This window comes from Lepidochelys kempii, chromosome 6 (assembly GCF_965140285.1).
Source record: "Lepidochelys kempii isolate rLepKem1 chromosome 6, rLepKem1.hap1, whole genome shotgun sequence".
NCBI classification, from domain to species: Eukaryota; Metazoa; Chordata; order Testudines; family Cheloniidae; genus Lepidochelys; species Lepidochelys kempii.
In genome coordinates, this window is record NC_136385.1 from 84,764,253 (window position 1) to 84,785,234 (window position 20,982).

Consider the following 20,982-nt stretch of genomic DNA (forward strand, 5'->3'; position numbering starts at 1 on the left):
CATTTTGTTGCACGCTGGCAGGATTTACTAACACATGTGGAAAATTCTTACTAAGGAAGCTTTTGGAGGGATGGTCCAGAGGAGAGGGATGCTGCATAGGTTTCAGGCACCCCATAACCATAAAGCATTTGTTTCAGTGATTGGAAGCTTTACCTACATTGGGGTGCATGTGGATTTGTTTAAAGCTGCATTTGTCATTGCTGTTTTCAGTGCCTTCAGGGTTAGTGAGGGTGTGCTGGTGTCAAGGGGACAGCTCCAGGAGTGCCCTCAAATTGGTAGATGTGCAACTTAAACAAGGAGCAGTGCCCTTGAAAATTAAGGTATTTACAACCCTATCAATCCAGAAAAGGAGCCACAGAAGAGCTAAGAGAATGCTTGTATGAACAGGTATGTCCAGTAAAAGAGTTTGTGATAACCATGTGGATGCAGGAGCAAGGCCCTTTATACCTCTGACTAGGTACCATTTGCTGTGGTAATGGGGGAGGCATTAGCCCATTTGGATCCCAATCTGGCAAATTATGGCATTCGTTCTTTTAGGATGGGTGCAGCGCTGTTCACAGCACTGGAGGGTTTTCAACTCTCAGAGGCTGCAGGCAAGTAAATCGGACTGAAATATGACCTATAAGCAGACGGTCAGCTTGGCATGTGTTACAGCTGAGCTTCAGGTGTGAGGCTATCCACCTGCAATGGTTTGGGAGAAGGGGCATGTTGTCAGATCAGCTCATGCCTCTTCTGCTCTTGTAGATGTCTGAACTACATCCATCTAATATCCTGATTGCTCAGCTCAGGGGAAATGATCTGGGGGCCTGCCTTGGGGTAAATTTGTGAATTAGGATTCAGAGGGGCATGGGATGGAGTAGACTGACAGAGCATGAGATTAATTGGGTCAGAAATATTTGCAAGGTGAGTATGTCAAGGCGTGGTCAAACCAGCCCATGGGGTTAGGGCTTGGAAGAGCATGAACTGTGATGTTGTCAGAGTCATCTTTGGACATGGGGTGGCTCAGGGACATCTGGTATCATGTGCCTGAATTTTTAGATGTGATAGAGTGCCCTTGCTGGACAGAGGGTCTGGCATTTGGCTTGGAGACTTTAGGAATTGGATTAGGCATGAAATACGTAACAGACTGTGGGGTGAAGGTGTGACCACACTAATTACTGGCACCCCGAATGTGCCAGTGCAGATACAGGCTAAAAAAAAAAAAAAAACCGCTCCCAGAGGTAAATGAGACCTGGGACCTTTTGCCTGTAAGGAGAAGGTGAGACCTAAAGTCTTTGCAGACCAAGGTCTCCTTTGGCATTCTCTTCCCCTCTTGTGTGAGGGAGGGCATGAGGATTGGAAATTAGTTGAGTCCTGTTGGTAAACTGAAGAAGGTCTACCCTGAGTATATGGTAGGAGTCTAGAAACTCTGCACTGGACCCAATTAAATGCCTAGTATGTGAGAGTGGGTGGGTCGATAGTGCCCCTCTCCATTGTTAAGTTAGTAGAGTTGCAGCCTGCTGTTTAAATCGATCCTTGTGTGTGTCTTTCATTTGCACACAGTTCAAAGATACGCAGGAAATTTCACTCCTTTTCCTGAAGGAAACCCTCCACACTTTTCCATACATCTTGCTTCTGCTGATTCAGGAACTTTGTTGCCATTTATCTGCTCACCATTCCTGTACCCATCTCCCCAAAGAGGGGGAGTGGTTATATAACAAAATCTAAAGCTGGAATTTCGCTTTTTTTGTCTGGCAGTATTATATGCCAGTTTTCGAGGGGTGTGTGTGTGTGTAGAAGTAGAGTGACAACTCCTCAACACTTCTCCCTTGCAATATACCTCCTCCCTCCTGTAAAATAAATATTGACAGAGCCCAGGCCGCACAGCATTGGTGAAGAAGGGACTGTGCTACTTAGGCTCTACTTACACACACCCTCTTTCTGTTTTCAAAGCATTTCTGCTCCTTCTTGTGCTCTTCTGCTCCCCTCAGCCCCACAAGCAAAAGGAAGGAGTTTTTGACCTCCAAGTAACTACCCAGTAAGTTATTGATATATTTGAAATTGTTGGGTTTGTTTTTTTTTTAAATTTCCACAGATGAACTGCTTGCTTTCAGAAAGAAGGACTATAAACTAATTCCTATTAGAGAGCCTCCAAATAACAAAGGAAAAACTATAATCTCTAAAGATTAATCATTTTGTATTAATAGGAAGGTAGCTGTGAGTGATAGATACGAACTCAAAATCCTCTTCCTCTCTCCATGCCCTTTCCACCCAAAAAGAAAAAAGTTTCTATTTTTGTTGCAAGCCATCTTCTGTTGCTTAGTAATGAGAGAATAAACAACTGAACTCAGCCGTATTATTCAAGTCTACAGATGGCACATTAAAAAGATCATGAATAGGAGAAAAAGTTCAATATATGAAGAGTTGAGTTTGTGTAATGAAGGGAGTATTGATAATTGGAAATCCTGTTTAGACTTTTCACATATGTTGTTTGTGTTACTGCCATTTTATTAGCTTTGGATGAACGACTGAATTTCTCACCAAGATAGAGATTTCACTTTTTAATCACTTTGGAGGAAACAAGTCTAGGTCAAATCACCTAATTAAACTGTTCTCGAACCTTGATGTAGGAAAATTAATCTTGCATTTCTGAAATCTTTTAAAACTGAAATGTGTTGTTAAAAAGTGACCAACAGTTTTATGTTCCATTCATTGGTATGTGTATATTGATGTTTACTGTCCAAATCCTGGTTCAGTCCACAGGAACTGAGTTGTGTCTATGGTGAAGGGTTATCATCTCATAGGACCTGGACACACATGGACACACATGGTTTAAGGTCAGAAGGAACCATTAGGTCATCTAGTCTGACCTTCTTTATATCACAGGATATTACATTTCACCCACTTATCCCGGTAATTGAGTCCAATAACTTTTGTTTCACTTAAGCATAATTTGTGTTTGGCTAAAGCGTATCTTTCAGAAAGGCATGCAGGCTTGATTTGAAGACATCAAGGGATACAGAATACACTGCTTCCATTGGTAGTTTTTTCCAGGGGTTAATCCCTCTCACTGTGCAGAATTTGGGCTTGATTTGTAGTTTGAATTTGTCTGGTGTCTGCTTCCAACCGCTTGTTCTTGTTGTGCCCTTCTCTGCTAGATTAAAGAGCCTTTCAGTACCTGGTATTTTCTCCCTGTGAAGGTACTTATAAACTGTAATCAAGTCACCTCTCATGCTGCTTTTTGAGAAGTTGAACAGATTAATCTCTTTAAGTCTCTCAAAAGCTAAACCAATTGAGCTCGTTGAATTTGTCACTGTAATCCATTTTCTTTAGCTTTCGAATAATTGTTGTGGCCCTTCTCTTCACCCTCTCCAGTTTTCCAGCATCATTTTTAAAAATGCGGAGCCCAGAATTGAACACAGTATTCCAGTATCCGTTTCACCAGTGGCATATGCAGAGATAAAATCACCTGCCTGCTCTTACTCACTTGTCCCTTGTTTACACATCTAAGCATCATATTAGCCCTTTTCAGCACAGCATCACACGGGAGGCTCATGTTGAGTGGCTTATTCATTATGACCCCTAAATCCTCTTGAGAGTCGCTGCTTTTCAGTGTACAGCTTTTCAGTGTACTGACCGCCACTTCCTGCAGCCCCCATTGGCGTGGAGCGGCGAACCGCGGCCAGTGGGAGCCACGATCGGCCGAACTTGCGGATGCAGCAGGTAAACAAACCGGCCCGGCCCGCCATGGGGCTTACCCTGGCGGGCCGCCTGCCAAAAGTTGCCAATTCCTGATCTACCATTCTGTGAGTATGGCCTGCATTCCTGGTTCTTAGATAAATAGATTTGCATTTGGCTGTATTTTGTTTGAATGGGCCCCATTTACCAAGTGATCTAGGTGTCACTATATGGCTGCCATGTCCTCATCATTATTTACCACACTTCCAATCTGTGTCATCCACAAATTTTATCAGCAGTAATTTTATATTTAGTTCCAGATCATTGATGAAAATGTTGACTAGTACCAATCCTGTGGAACTCCACTAGAAACACTTCCATTCAGTGCTGATTCCCCACTGACAACTTATTTTTAAGATCTGTTAGCCAGTTCTTAATCCAGTCAGTGTGCGCTCTGTGGCTATTGTACAGTGCTAATTTTTTAATCAGAATGTCATGTGGTACTAAGTCAAATGACTTACAAAAAAGCTACATCTATTACATCTTTGCAGTTACCTTTATCAACCAAACTTGTAAGCTCATCAAAAAAAGATAGTTTGACAGGGTCTGTTTTCCATAAATCCATGTTACTAGCATTAATTGTATTATTCACCTTTAATTCTTTATTAATTGTGTCTGGGGCTGTTGAATAATTTCAGTTAACTCATGAGATTAACTCAAAAAAATTAATCGCGATTAAAAAAATTAATCACAATTAATCGCACTGTTAAACAATAGAATACCCATTGAAATTTATTAACTATTTTGGATGTTTTTCTACATTTTCAAATATATCAATTTCATTTATAACACAGAATACAAAGTGTACACGTGCTCACTTAATATTTATTTTTGATTACAAATATTTGCACTGTAAAAAACAAAACATTTTATTTTTCAGTTCACTTAATACAAGTACTGTTGTGCAATCTCTTTATCATGAAAGTTGAACTTACAAATGTAGAATTATGTACAAAAAACCCTGCATTCAAAAATAAAAATGTAAAACTTTAGAGCCTGCGAATCCAATCTGTCCTACGTCTTGTTCAGCCAGTCGCTCAGACTCACTAGTTTGTCTACATTTGCAGAAAGATACTGCTGCCCACTTCTTGTTTACAATGTCACCTGAAAGTGAGAACAGGTGTTCGCATAGCACTGTTGTAGCAGGCGTCACAAGATATTTACATGCTGGCTGCGCTAAAGATTCATATGCTTCGGCCATTGTTCCAAAGGACATGCTTCCATGCTGGTGATGCTCATTAAAAAAATAATTCATTAATTAAATTTGTGACTGAACTCCTTGAGGGAAGAATAGTATATCTCCTACTCTGTTTTACCCTCATTCTGCCATATATTTCATGTTATAGCAGTCTCGAATGATGAACCAGCACATGTTGTTCGCTTTAAGAACACTTTCATGGCAAATTTGACAAAATGCAAAGAAGATACCAATATGAAATTTCTAAAAACATCTACAGCACTCCAACCCAAGATTTAAGAATCTGAAGTGCCTTCCAAAATCTGAGAGGGATGAAGTGTGGAGCATGCTTTCAGAAGTCTTAAAAGAGCAACACTCTGATGTGGAAATTACAAACCCAAACCAGCAAAAAAGAAAATCAACCTTTTGCTGGTGGCAGCTGACTCATGATGATGAAAATGAACATGTGTCGGTCCGCACTGCCTTGGATCCTTATCAGCATGGATGCATGTCTTCTGGAATGGTGGTTGAAGCATGAAGGAATGTATGAATCTTTAGTGCATCTGACATGTAAATATCTTGCTATGCCAGATACATCAGTGCCATGCAAACGCCTTTCTCACTTTCAGGTGACATTGTCAACAAGAAGCAGGCAGCATTATCTTCTGCAAATGTAAACAAACTTGTTTGAGCGATTCGCTGAACAAGGAGGACTGATTGGACTTGTAGGCTCCAAAGTTTTACATTTATACTTTGGAATGCAGGTTTTTTTGTACATAATTCTATATTTGTAAGTTCAACTTTCATGATTGTTCTACAGTACTTGTAGTTGGTGAATTGAAAAATACTATTGCTTTTTACAGTGCAAATACTTGTAATCAAAAATAAATATAAATTGAGAACTGTACACTTTGTATTCTGTGTTGTAATTGAAATCAATATATTTGAAAATGTAGAAAACATCCAAAATATTTAAATAAATGGTATTCTATTGTTTAACATCACGATTAATTGCAATTCATTTTTTTAATCATGCATTTAATCATGATTAATTTTTTTAATTGCTTGACAGCCCTAATTGAGTCCCATATCAGTTTCTTCATTATCTTGCCCAGGGTCAATGTCAGAATGACAGACTTATAATTGTTAGAAGCTGGCAGCTAAATACTTCAAACATCCTTCTCAGTTACTGTGGACTGGAAAGTATTTCATCATCTTCATCTGATTTGAGTACATCATCCTGCTTCTTTCAAATACAAAAATGAAATATTTATTGAACACTGCTGTCTTTTCTGCATCATCATTATTATCATCTCCATTTAGGAATGGGTCTGCACCACTGCTAGAATTTCTGTTGTTGTTATTCTTGTTATATGTAAAAAGCTCTCTGTTGTCCTTGGCGCCGCCAGCCATGGACTTTTCCCTCGTGTCTTAAGCTTCCCTTATCAGTATTCTGCACTTCATATCTTCTGATTTATATCAGTTCCTATTTATTTCTCCCATTTTCCATTTGTTATGTATTGCTTTTTTATTTCTAAGTGCTGCCTTCGCTTAACCACTGAATCAGGATGGGCATTTGGCCAAAGTTTTCTTGACTGTGGAATCATGACTGTTTGGCCATCTAATAATGTCTTCTAAAGAACTCCCAATTTTCGTCACTTTTCCGTCAAAATTTGTGCTCCCAAGCATTTTCACTCATAATTGTTATTAGCTTTCGGAAATTAACCCCTTTGAAGCACCAAATAAATCTACTCCGGGTGGGGATTTCCTCGTTTTGCCCATATTGAATGTAATCAGATCATGATCTCTGGTCCCAAGGCAACCACCAGCTTCCAGTTCGGTGATTAATTCATCTTTATTCATCATAATGAGGCCCAAAATATAGTTATCTTGTGTTGGGTGCAATATATTTTGTGTTAGAAAATTATCATCTATCATTTTTAGAAACTCTGAGACCTCTAGCATATGTCTCCTAAACTGAAGTCTTCCATCACAACACAATTTAATTTTCTACATGTTGCAGACATATGTTTAAGGATTAAATCATCCTGTTCTCTGATTTGATTCAGTGGTTGCTAACAGGCCTCCAACTATTCACCCTCCTGGACTTTGTTAGTTTGCACATTGATCTGTATGTATGAAAAATCCTGTGGCTCTGAGTTATCAGTAACTCCTAAAACAGGTAATGGTGTTAATGTAGAGTGCCAGCCCTCCCACACGCACCTTTTTTGCTCACTGTGTCCTTTCTGAACCAGTGATTATAACATTCCAATCATGCGAGTCATCCCACCAAATTTCAGTAATGCCAGATATATCAAATTTCTACTCATCAGTAAGCATTCCCAGTTCTCCTTGCTTGTTACTCAGACTCCTATTACTGGTATATAGGTAATTGAAAAATGTCTTCTCTTCACAGTCTCAGTCACATGGTTAGCAGGGAGATGATTGATCTACTCTCCCTGAGTAGAGGGAGACCACAGCTGCGCATAGTAAGTGCAGAGGCTGCACAGAAGTATGGTTGGGCCAGATGGTTGGATCATGCACTTCTCCCCATCAGAAAGTTGTGTTCAGACAAGTCAAAGATAGCTGCTTCTATGAATCAGCCCCTCCTTGTGGAAAAAGAGGAAAATGCTCTCTAGAAAAATCCCCGCTCTAGGACACATTCATGTTTTGGTTGCATAAACTAGCTGAGTTGCTGCTTTTGTCATTTAAAAAAAAAAAAAAAAGCTAGTGAAAATCCCGTGAGGGAAAATCTTTGTTTCCTTTTTTACCTTGACCAGGGTCTGGAAAACCCAGTTTCAAAAATGAATTGGGTTTCAAGGCCTTGAAATTTTAGTCACCATAGCCTGTAAAGGGATGTATAGTCTACTTCTATTGGGTTTCAGAGTAGCAGCCGTGTATCCGTAAAAAGACAGGGAGTACTTGTGGCACCTTAGAGACTAACAAATTTATTAGAACATAAGCTTTTGTGAGCTACAGCTCACTTCATCGGATGCATAAATTTGTTAGTCTCTAAGGTGCCACAAGTACTCCTTTTCTTTTTACTTCTATTGGAATGCCGTGCCCTGACTCCTCCTGCTCTGGAAGTAGACACATGGTTTCTGCAGTGCATTGGGTTTTATATATATATTGTGGATAAGGAGGAGCAGGATTGCCCCTAATCTTTGATGGGAATTTTATTGAAAAGTGAAGGCTTGACTGTTGTGGTACAGCAATGGGACTTTATAATTCTGATGGCTTATGTCTAACTTAAATAACTTAACTCCATGACATACCTCCTGTTTGTACTTCTTAGTGAATTGTGAACAGAAGTTTTTAAATACATTTTCATTTCATTCTATTTCACTCAGTGATGTCAGACTTGCTTGTAACTACATTGTAGAAAATTAATTTATTAAAATATTGGTTTATGGGGTTACATCATAATTATATGCAAAATAATACATCATAACTGTGCAGTCTCCATACTTTTCTTCTGTACTATATTTTGGGGACTATAAAAGTGAGTTGTGGTGGCTGGTTTTGCTGATCATAAAATTACCCTAAATCATTCTCTTGTTAAAGATCTTAACACTTTATAGAGTAAACTAAGAATTTTTGAAGCATGTATAGTACTAAATGGTAAAAAGAATTGTACCCAATAATTTGGGACTCTGTTTTTAAAAATAGCTTGCCTTTTTCAAAATGACAACTGTACAAATAAGACAATGTGTTGAAGAATGTTAAGTAACCCCTAGCACAAGACTTATTTCCTGCGTAGTAGGAATGATTAAACAGAACTAAATTCTTCAGAATCTCTTGTAGAGTTTCTTCAGTTAGCTATTTGTCACCTTGATTTAGCACTGATTTATAAGTGCACAAATTGGTAGATTAATGGTTGGAGAAGTCTGCTACTGTTTCATGTAGTTACATTATCCAGTACCCACAGAAACTATCATTATAGAATGGGCATATGGAGGAAATATGAGCGACATCAATGGTGCTAGTCTTTTGAAAAAAAGCTAATGATAATTATATTATTAGAATTGCATTTTTGGACCTCTCTTAGGCAGTATTAATGTTCTGAATTGCTTTTGAAAGAAGAAAAAGCTGCCTCCAAGCTGAACTGCAGAATAGGAAATACTGTTGTTCATCCTGGTAGTTCTTATTTTAAACAAGTCTTAGCAGTGTCAACATACTGCTACTGCACTTGAGGCTGACCATGCAAAGACTTAGGTAAGTGAGTCACTTTACTCTCGTAAGTAGTCCTATTGACTTCAGTGGGATTGCTCACAAGAATACAGTTAATCATGTGTCTTTGTAGCACTGGGGCCCTTCATTTTATCAATTGTGATTATATTATACGCGCCTTGTGTACTATTTATAAAGGCCTTGATCCTGCATTCCTTATGTACCCAAAGCTTGAGGGCCAGTTCTATGGATACGTGAACACTTAAGTAACAAGAAGTGCACCTGATATCACAGTGGTAAAGCAGTGGGGCTGGGAATGGCACAAAGAAGGATGGAGGGGCTGAGAGTAGCCTCCAGGTATTGGAAGCATGTGGGTGAGGGTGCGGGTGGCGGGGAGAGTAACACATTGGTGATCCTTCTAGCCATGTCTTTCTTTTCTAACAAAACAGGCAAGACATTCTCTGCAAAATACCCATTACAGCGGGAGTGTAGGGTGGGCCAGAAACGCAAGCTCATTGTGAGAAAATTAAGAGGTCACTTGATCATTCCCTATAAGTATCTAAATAGGGGGAAAAAAGCTAAGTAGCAGAAAGGTCTATTCTAGCAGACAAAGGCATAATAAAATCCAGTGGCTTGAAGAATTCAAAGTGGAAATAAGATGCAGATTTTTAACAGTGAAGGTAAAATCACTGGAACAATTTACCAAGCCCTCTTGGTTGGTTCTCCATTGTTTGAAATCTTTAAACCAAGACTGAATGTCTTTCTAAAATATGCTGTAGTTCAGACACCAGTTATTGAGCTTTATACAAGGATTACTGGGTCCAACTCTGTGGTCTGTGCTATGTCAGAGGTCAGAGTTCTGGTCCTTTCTGGACTTAGTCTATGAATCTATGATCAGTTTGATAATGAACCTGGCTCTGTTGGCTTTTAAAGTTGTTAATGGAAAAGGACCTTGGTACATATAATAAGACTGTCTCCTTGAGTGTTATTTTGGTAAGCGTCCATGTTCTGACATCATCTACCTTGTTAGGGACTCCACCATCACACCATAGGTTGGTGTGTGATTGACCTTTACTGGGGTGGTCATTAATCACTTGGAATTTGGTCCATTTGGACATCCACCTGAATCTCTTGGAAAAAAGGTCTTTTAAAAAGTATTTTCATTTTTAATCTCTGTTGACTCTGTCATATTCTCCTTAGTGCACCCCAGTGCGTAATGATGTCATTTACTTGGCTTTTTAGTATTTTATTTGTTTTTTGTCTGAAGTTTGAAATTGTGTATGCAGCACCTCGACCAACTTGACAGGACAGAGAAACTTGAGGAATAACATTTTCTGTCAGGGACGAAGGGGTCCTTCACAGGAAGAACACAAGCACTGCCTGCTGGACAGGGCAGATTGTTCAGCTGAGTTTTGGACTGGCATTTTAAAAATAACTGACCATATTTGGAGTTGATTTTTTCCTTGATACTTACTAACACTTAAGTTTTAATTATTATAATTTTATTTCACCAGCAAAAAGGCAACACTGAAATTGAAATACTTCTCTGAATGTGTGTGGAAGAACATAGCATGAACAGAAGTTTTTATATTTCTTCTGCTTTCATATAGAAAACAAAAGGTAATAGATATGTTTTTGTTTTTACAGGCCAAAGCCTATCTAAGGATAGCTACTGAAATAGTAAGGAGATTGCCAACTCCTCCAGCATGATGTGCTCATCTCGGGTACCGGTGATCAGAACTTAACAGTAAAGTGATTCGATGGTGTAAGCAGTGGTGGAACAAGCAGAAGTGCATAACTCTATGGATTATCTATTGTATTTGTAAAAAAATTATTTTGAAGTTTAGGAAACAAAGTTTGAAAGTATTGTTATTTTATATTTGTCATGACATCATTTGGTTACATTCAAATGGATTGAAGGAGATGGTACGTGACATTTTTATATGGTTGTCCGCTGCTGATTTTTAATATCCTTGAACAACAAGGACAAAGTGCATCATTCAGCAATGGAGTTTCCCTCAGTTTTAATGTGAAGGTTCAGCCTGTGGAAACTGCAGTCCCAGAATACAATGTGCCATCTTCATCCAAGCAGAAAGACTCAAAAGTGGACCATGGCATGTTGAGGATTATAGTCCCTGGCTCACAACTGTATAAAAGATGAGGGCATCTGCAATTTCCCCAATTTATGTACATTTTTATTCAGACCTCGGTGCTCTTGTTAAATTGCCAACATGGTCTTAAATTGGGCAAAGCATCAAGTACTTAATTAGCAAATGGAAAAACTACGTAATTACCATATGTTTGTGTACATTTACACTTAAGCCTCAAAAACAATATGATCTGCATATTCTGTAATGACTTTTCCTAATGGTTCAAGAGCAAATTTCTTCCCTATTGGATTATATTGGGTTATGAGGTAATTTCCTACTTACGGGATAATGGACTATATGACCTGTAGGCAAATTACTTGCCTGCTTTGTGTTATGTTGAACCCAGATAGAAAACTAGGTAACAGCAAGGTCTTCATTGTAAGACCTATCATATCTGAGTTCAACTTGGCAAGCGAAATAAATGACAAAAATTAATTAATTTCATGGCTGCATACAAGCATGTGTTCCCAAATCAAAGTAACAATGCAGGATCTGAAAGTTTGCTTCTGTAGTTACATCTTTAGTTTATACAAAGATACAATCGTCAGACTGCAAGACCTCTTTTGTTTTTTATTGTCTTGTGTTCTATGATCCTTATTTTTCGGTTGGTATAATTTCTATGGATGAAAAAACATGATTCTGTGGCACAGGCTTCCATTTACAATTAGAAGTTTGAATTTATAGTCAAGACTATTTCACACCATTCAAATATGTATCCTTATGGAGTTTTGCCTTTGACTTCACTAGGGCCAGGATTTCACCCTTTGTTTACGCCATTGTTCCTGTCGCTTTTCTCCTCTTGAAATAATATGACATAAAATAGAATTTGGCATTCTTTGAGCCTGGGCACACTTAAAACATATGCACTGAAAGTGAAATTAAAATTTTGCTTCAAATTATTAATTGAATCTCAGACTTGAGTGGAGTTTTGTAAATATGAAAAATAATGTATTTTAAGATGACTGATTTTTTTTATCTTAGCTCTCATTTATGTACCTGGAAAAAAGTGCAGAGAAGTAAAATTGCAGCTGTTTCAGTAGCCATGTTATTTCCAGCTTTTGGATTGTACCTTTATTCAAACACAAGTATCCAATCATTTGCAATTGTCTAGTGATATATTTTACAAAAATTAAACTCTTAATGGTGTGCTTCCTCTTGTCACTTCATTGATAACTATTTGCCTTGTTGGTTTGGTAAGAAGTTTTCTCTCTATGTAGGCATTTCTGTTGCACCCACCAGAGTAATATTAATTTATCTGCATGTGTGTATGTCTGTAAACATTTGTAGAGCTCTCATCACCGTAGTACTGTAGGACATGTTAACTCTCAGTGCAAAGCTTGGATTTCCAAAGTTGTTTTTAAAATTTAAAAAAGTCTATGTCAGGCTTTCCAAATTTAGTATTTATTATCTTCACTCTTGATGTTAGCAAGTTTGTGAGTGGCTACTGACATTTCCAGTTCAGGATTAGAACTATCATAATTCAATTAGAGGACTGTTTTTTGGGGTTTTTTTATGTTTCTCCACATCCTTGGTTGGTGTGAGGGATCAAGTTAGGTTTTTATAATGTTCTTTTTAAAAAAAACAAAAAAACCCAAAGCATTAGGTTTTACTCTTTCGAGTCCTGCTGCTATTAAGCTACCTTTAATACCTTTCGGTTAACTACCAGTGTCCTGGGAAAATTTGTAAACATAGTTTCCGAAAGAATATGCAAAATGCTTTTTAATTAAATGCCTTCATGGAAGGATTGTCCTGTGCATATTTGTAAATAATGTTTAATGCTCACTGTAGTGGATGAAATTAGATTTTTTTAATAAAGAGTGGTATCAACCGTTTAAAACACTTATAATAAATAAAGGGCCTTGCGAGTATGCCACTGAAAGAATTATCCTTGCATATAAGGGCAACCATATTCAAAACAAAACTAAAATCAAAACGAATTAGCATTACATGCCTTGTCATCACTAATGGATAAAAGAATCTTCCTCCTATTACTGTTTCTGCTAATGAATGTAAGTCTGTTGATGCACCACGACTATGGCTTTTACACTATATAGATACTTGCACTTTTTTTGATTATACAGTGTGTACTGATGATTAGTTTTGAATGCTGCTGAAATTACTGTAGAGCCAGGCTAATTCACACAAATGACTGGAATTAATTACTGGATGACTTGATTTTGAGTATTAGTGAAAGGCACTACATAGGAAAGGCAATATTTGACTATAAAACAATACATATGGTAAGTTAAAGACATAACATCATAAAATATATTTTGTTTACTATCCTCACCACAGTAGTTTACTTTCAACTACGGGATTTGATATTTCATAAGCAGTGGAACAGGTTTCTAGGGAGGTTGTGGAATCCCTGTGTCACAAGCATACCCTGCCAAAGACCCTGCTGCCTTGTGGTGCCCTGCTTTATGGAGCTCTCCTTTTAAGAAGAAAAGTGCTGTGAGTTCAGACCTCCAAGGGTTGCCTAGAGAGGCCTCCCAGGATCAGCTGCACGCGGAAATAGTGAGACTTGGTCCTCTAGTGTCTAGAAGGGCCAAGAGCAGGCAGAGGCCAGTTAGGGCCCAACATGCCAGTAAAAAATGGCTGGCTGCTTCTGTCAGGAGCTAGGGATGGGTGAATCTAGGACAGGAGAAGATGGATCTTCTTTCTGTCTTAACCCAAAAAGCCTGGTTTGGTATGAGCCTAATTCTAAATGTACCTTTATGTTGTTTAAGTGTAAAAGACTTTTATTTCCTTTTGTGGAGCATAAGGCCCAGGTGTGCCATCCTGAGTTGAAGGCATAGGCGCTGACTTCCTCAGTTCCGGGGGATGCTTGATCCCTGCCCCCACTTCACCCCTTCCCCCAGGACCCCACTCCGCCTCTTCCTGTTCCACCCCAGCCTTCCCCAGGCTCTGCCTCCACTCCACCGCTTCTCCCAAGCCCCCACACCTACCCCACCTCTTCCTGCCCCCACTCTTCCCCCTCCCCAGTACCTCCTGTGCGCTGCTTGAACAGCTGATCACAGTGGGATGGTGGGGGAGGAGCTGATCGGCATGGCCACTGGTGGGCAGGGGGCGCTGATCTGTGGGGCTGCCAGTGGGGGCTGAGCACCTACTGTTTTTTTCCCGTGGGTGCTCCAGACCTGGAGTGCCTACGGAGTCCGCGCCTATGGTTGAAGGTTAATATGATTGCTGTAAAATATGGTGAGTTTGCTTTGCAAGATGCTCCATTGGCTCAGCCTGTATGATTACCTGCCTTGTGGACAGGTGCTGTATGAGTGCATTTGGTGCAAGGAGCTCATAGCCTTCAGAGACCTATAGGGACTGGGAGTGGCTGGCTCGCTACAAAAACAATTTTCCCTTTCTTAGTATTGACACCACCTCATCAAGTATTGGGAGTGGACCACATCCACCCTGACTGAATTGGCCTTCAACATTGGTTCTCCACTTGTAAAGTCACACTTCCTTTTCTTCATGTGTCAATATGTATTTATGCCTGTATCTGTAATTTTCACGCCATGCATCTGAAGAAGCGGGTTTTTTACCGATGAAAGCTTATGCCCAAATAAATCTGTTAGTCTTTAAGGTGCCACCGGACTCCTCGTTGTTTTTGTGGCTACAGACTAACACGGCCACCCTTCTGATACTTGGTATTAAATGACGCATCACAGAAACGTAGTGAAATGATTAATCAATTGGGACACTGATACCAGGGCACAAAATATATGAGAACGACAGACTAGGTCACGCTGATGGGGGAGTGGCACTATCTATGTGAAAGAAAGCATAGAGTCAAATTTAGTAAAAATCTTAAATGAATTACCAAATCTTAAATGAAGTACCATAGAATCTCTATGGATAGAAATTCCATGCTTGAATAATAAGAATATAGCAATAGGAATATACTACCGACCACCTGACCAGGATGGTGATTGTGACTGTGAAATGCTTAGGCAGATTAGAGAGGCTTTAAAAATAGAAAACACTATAATAATGGAGGATTTCAACTTGATACATGTCACTTCAGGACAGGATGCAGAGATAAAATTTCTAGAAATCATTAATGGCTGCTTCTTGGAGCAGCTAGTTCTGGAACCCACAAGAGGAGAGGCAGTTCTTGATTTAATCCTAAGTGGAGCACGGGATCTGGTCCAAGAGGTGAATATAGCTGAACTCAGTAATAAATTACAGCAATGTAATTAAATTTAACATCTTTGTGGTGGGGAAAATACCAAAGAAGCCCACCATAGCAGCTTTTTCACTTCAAAAAGGTAAACTACACAAAAATGAGGAAGGTGGTTAAATGGAAATGTCACAAGAGTGAAATGTCTGCAAGCTGCATGGAAACCTTTTTAAAACACCATTTTAATGTTGTTATGTATGTTACATTGTTCTTGTGTGTGTATTTTAATAACTACCTGTTCAATACTGTGCAAATAAAAGTATTTCAGAAATGACAGCACAGTAGTTAGCAACAGACTGAAACACGTTTCTGGATCAGGATAGATCTGACAGCAGAAATAAAATTTTGAATTACTTTAAAAAACTTGACCCACCTAACTTTTTACTAAATCAGTATCTGGTATTCCTGGGAATTAATTAAACAAAGCCATCGGGTTCCTTTACCAATTGGTGTATCTAAGGCTTTATTTCCTTTTGTAACAGAGTTAAAAAAGAGAGATAAAATCAAACTTTAAATGGAAAAAGGGGTCTAGTTCAAGAAACACTTGACAAGAACCTCTTTATTTCCTTAAGGGTGAGTGTGTGTGTATATAATGTATGTATGTAGGTAACACTTCTACAGCACTTCAAAGTGCTTTTTAAACAATCATTAGCAGCTGATTGACATTTTTCAACTGCTTTTATTATTCTTCTCAAAGATTTTGTGCCTCTGTCGAGATCTTCAGATAGTTTGTTTCCTTTATACAGCCATGTTCATTGTGCTACCTTTACCTTGCATCCATTGAAGTTAATGGCAAAGCTCCCATTGATTTCAGTGGGGCTGGATCAAGAATCAAGTTACCATCCTTCTGACCAAGTAGGGCAAGATTTCCACTGGAACCAGTCAGTATTTCTCAATAAGGATCTTAGTGACATTAGGCACTAAGGTGCAATATGGGGTCTGTGATTTAGTGTCAGAATTAATTAATAATGAACTGGGTTTTTATTATTAATAGTATTTTGGTAATTTAGCAGTACCTACAGGCCAGGTACTAGATTCTACTAGATCAGTGTTTTTCAACCTTTTTTCATTTGCAGACCCCTAAAAAACTTTGAATGGAGGTGTGGATCCTTTTGGAAATCTTAGACATAGTCTGAAGCCCCCAGAGATCCATGGACTACAGGTTGAAAACCACCGTTCTATGGTAACAGCAACCTATCGTGGACATAGTTTGCTGGCCCCCAACTGTCTGATGACCACAGGTTGAAAATCACTGTGCTATGCACTGTACAACATACAACAAAGAAACAGTCCCTACCATAAAGAACTTTACAATCACGTATCAGACTATATTTTCTGAATTCTGTTTTACATCATAAGACATAGCAGAGAAAAACAAATACCATTTTCTGTACCCAAAGAGCTTTACTTTTCCATTATCTTCACATACACAGTGGGAGTTTTCTGCTCTCTTTTCAGCAGGTAGAGGGCAGATGCAGCCTCCCTTTCCTTATTTATCTATTACCCTCAGTATCTCTGTTTATATGAGTATTGAACCAAGTATTCACAAATAAAACCTCTTTTGGAATACGTGAGTCTTGAGAATAAGCTTGGGGGGATGAACATCTGTTGTCCTTTAACATCGTTTAGAGGGCTCACAGATCCTTCTAAAGTATTTTCACTCAGACCACTGGGATTTTCTAATACTTGTGTTATTTCCTGTGGTCCAAAGATTTGTTTCATTTTTCCTGTAAGGGCGGGGGGGGGGACACCCAAACCCTGTGAATGTTTTCTCTGACTACACAGGGTTTAGTTTAAGAAGACCTAAGAACTTTTTCTGTGAAACATTTCATAGATTTTTCTTTAGTATGTGAGTGATTTTTCTTTTCTTTTTTCCCTTCCCTGCAAGGGGAAATGTTTTTTTTCAGACTAATGTTGGAGAAAATGTGACGATGTAATTTTAAGTCCACTTTAGGTGTATATTTGAGAAGAATAAATGGTTGGCAAAACTGGTATTTTTAAACTTACTATGTGCTACGACTGGTAGATAGATCTGGTGCTTCTAATAGAATGTTGTTGATTTTTTTTTAAAGATCCTATTAAAAAAAACTAAGTTAAAACAGATAAGGGCACAAAGAGTCTGAACATTTCATTGTTCTACAAAATTGTGCATTTTTGTGTGAGAGTTGATTGGGGAAAGGGAAGGCAGGCTATGATGAGTTTATATGTTATCTGCTGAATCAGGCAGTTCCTATGTTTCTTTCTATTGGAAAATATTCCATGTAAGCAGGCTTTTGTCTCTGATACCTTGAGGCCTCTCATTAATTACATTTTAGATTGAAAGAAAAGGAGTACTTGTGGCACCTTAGAGACTAACCAATTTATTTGAGCATGAGCTAGCATGCTCAAATAAATTGGTTAGTCTCTAAGGTGCCACAAGTACTCCTTTTCTTTTTGCGAATACAGACTAACACGGCTGTTCCTCTGAAACCTGTCATTTTAGATTGAAGCAGTCACAGTTCAGCTTTACACTAACCACTTCCTGTTGGTGAATAATAGGATCCAATAGCTATTTTGGAGAGTTACTTTTTGAAATAAGTGTTAAAAGGCTGGGAAAATGTGCCTCATAAGCAGCTAAGCTTTGAAAACGTAGTATAATACACCCACTTATTTGTGAATGCCTGCACAATTGACATCTCTTTTGTAACACCTTAATATCCTCAGCTCTTAGAAATCCTTTGGCTATGTGGTGTTTGCACATTTTACAAATGCATTTGTTGTTAGAATAGATGCTGCCCCTTCAGTTTTGACTTCATTTATCTACAGTGTGAATAAACCCCTTATTCTAACATGGTTTTCTATGACTATGGGTAACTAAACTAGAAAGTTATTACTTAGGGGAAAAGTGATAAGGCTTGTTTGAAGCAGAATACCCCATTCCCTGAGTGGGGTTTACACAGGAAATTTGTAATCCGTCTCTATGCATGTCGTTGCCTTTATATCTTAATGGGAAATGGAAACCTTATTAATATGAAATGAAAGGTACTAATAAAATACTTTTTAATTAACAGGTGCGTTATCTAATGAAACTTAACAACATTACAAACTTCCAGAATAGTTTATTTCATTTAAAATATTCTTGAGTTTCCATTTTCCAAACACAACATTTTTCACAAAACAAGGATTATAATAAAGACATAGGGCCAAATTCTCTGCTGGGGCAATGGATGCTTCTCAATTGACTTCAGTGGAATTTTTCCCACTTAAACCAGCATAGAATTTGACCCGTACAATGTATATATAATTCAATGTCAACATGCATGGAAACAGTTATATGTGTAAATCCACAGTTACAGCTGGAGGAGTGCCAAGGAGGGACATGGGGGCCTTAGATGGGCATTGGCAGATATCATGCGCGTTGGGGTGCAGAGAAGCTTTCAAGTCACTGGTAGGAAAGGTAGAAATACAAGTAAAATTATGTCTCTAGTAGAAGAAGATGGGCCATGGTAAAGGAGAGTATATCCAGTTAATAAATATTGTTGGCATAAAAAAGGAATGAAAAATAGTCATACTTTCAGAAATACAATCACACATGCTTCGATTCCAATATTATAGCTGTCCACTAGTATAGGTTTGAGCTGAACTACTTGGCACTGGGGGACAACATTGACTCGATTGACATGTCCCAGAGATGGTGGGGCAGAATAGTTCATTAGATACCATCCATTTCCTGCCAATGTCTGACATAATTTGTCCATATGTAGGAAAGATACAAAGATCTGCACTTAAAAGTCAACATTTGCAAAACATTGTCACACAGGGTGAGCCCAAATATTGAAATTATTTCCCGTTCAAGTCTAGGGGAATCCTTCCACATCTTGGGTAGTGTCCGCTGTGTGGTAACTAAGGGTTTGTCTACACTCGCAGAGTTTTTGCACTGTAAGTTTTGCCAGTGACAGGGAACTGGTGAAAGTAAAGCACTGGTCTGTGTACTCACTTCATTCCTCAGGTGTCAGAGAGTGTTTATGTTAGCAGCACTTCTGTTGCCAATGAGAGCAGCGCTCTAGGGCAGTGGTAACTCAAGTTAGTGCCGTGGTAACTCAAGTGTGCAAGGTCATTAATCGCATCCTACTGCACAAGACCGTGACTCTTGGTAATGTGAATGACATTTTGGATGGCTTTTCAGAAACGGGCTTCCCTAACTGTGGTGGGATGATAGATGAAACGTACATCCCTCTTGTTGCCCTAGCCCACCTTGGCACCGAGTACATAAATCATAAGGAGTACTTCGCCATAGTTTTGCAGGCACTAGTGGATCACCGGGGGCGTTTCACTGATATTAATGCTGGATGGCCCAGAAACGTGCATGACGCACATATCTTTAAAAACACTGGCCTATACAGAAAGCTGCAAGTGGGGACTTTCTTTCCAGACCAGCGGATTACCGTCAGGGAAGTGGAAATGCCCATTGTGATCCTGGGAGACCCAGCTTACCCACTGATGCCAGGGTTCATGAAGCCATACACTGGAAACCGAGATGTCAGTAAGGAATCTTTCAACAACAGGCTGAGTAGGTGCAGAATGGCTATCGAATGTGCATTTGGCCGTTTGAAAGGGCGCTGGAGATGTTCATACAGTAGACAGGAAATGAGTGAGGAGGGAAGGGTGAAGGGTTGATTCATGTGGAGCGTGGAGGCCGAACGCCTGGTTGCTGAGTTGCAGCAGCCAGATACCAGGGCTATTAGAGGGGCACAACACGTGGCAGTTAGGATCCAGGATGCCTTGAGGGAAAAGTTCGAAAATTAAAATAATTAAACCTTGCTGCTGTGCTTGGGAAAGGAAGTGTTATCAGTACTTGCTGTCCTGCCTGGCGGTTCTGTCTGTAATTTCAGTGAAGATGAAGTGCTGGTTGACTTGTAGCTATGATGACATGTACAGAACTGTGAACACACAAATAAAGCTTGCTTCTTTTTGAAAAATGTGTGCTTTTATTTTAAAAACAGAGCAAACACCACATGCACATATATCAATCCTGAGTGATGGTGGGGAACAGGATGGGGGCCCCATATACCTCACAGCTGTGTGTAACGCCAGCTGTCGTTTGACAAGCTGTCTGGGGGTGTGGATTGTTGAGGAATGGAAAAATTTGCAGCGAGCCTATAAGAATGTGCAGTGGGAGTTTGGGGAGTGCATGGGAAAGGATTCTGCACTTGCTGCAATGGGGGGGCGGGCACGAATCAGGTCATTCTGCAGTGTAATGAGAGAATGCAACAGATCTGTCTGATGCTCCAGAATGTTGATTAGCCTCTCCGTGGCTTCCCTATGAAAAGCATTATTCTCGTTTTGGTCTTTGTTCTCTCCCTCTTTCCACTTTGTCATGGTTTCTCTCCATTTATTTTTATCATGTGTCTCCACTTGGGAGTGCAGAATCCCCTCACGAAACAAGTCTGCCTTAGTGCATCTTGGCCACTTTCTTATGCGTCACAGACAGTCTGCTATAGTGGGGGGTGGGTCTTCCACCGTCATTTCTGGGGAGACAAAAGCAAGACATTGCTGTGAAACATACATACGGGAATCAGTGTACATTGAAATACACCACTGGTAAGAAACGC

The 20,982-nt window shown here is 39.3% G+C and overlaps 1 protein-coding gene across 4 annotated transcripts in view; it reads left to right on the plus strand.

Annotated features, from left to right (window-relative positions):
- NUBPL (NUBP iron-sulfur cluster assembly factor, mitochondrial) overlaps window positions 1-16,260 on the plus strand; it is a 152,257-nt gene extending 135,997 nt beyond the window's left edge. The window contains exon 11 of one of the 4 annotated variants that reach the window (XM_073348974.2): window positions 1,933-2,616. In XM_073348974.2, the coding sequence (XP_073205075.1) occupies window positions 1,933-2,010 (78 nt within the window). In that variant the 3' untranslated portion in view covers window positions 2,011-2,616. Of the gene's footprint in view, window positions 1-1,932; window positions 2,617-10,711 lie in introns of those variants that run through there. The other 3 variants (XM_073348972.2, XM_073348971.2, XM_073348973.2) reach the window with 3 other exon arrangements.
- The last annotated feature ends 4,722 nt before the right edge of the window (window positions 16,261-20,982 follow it).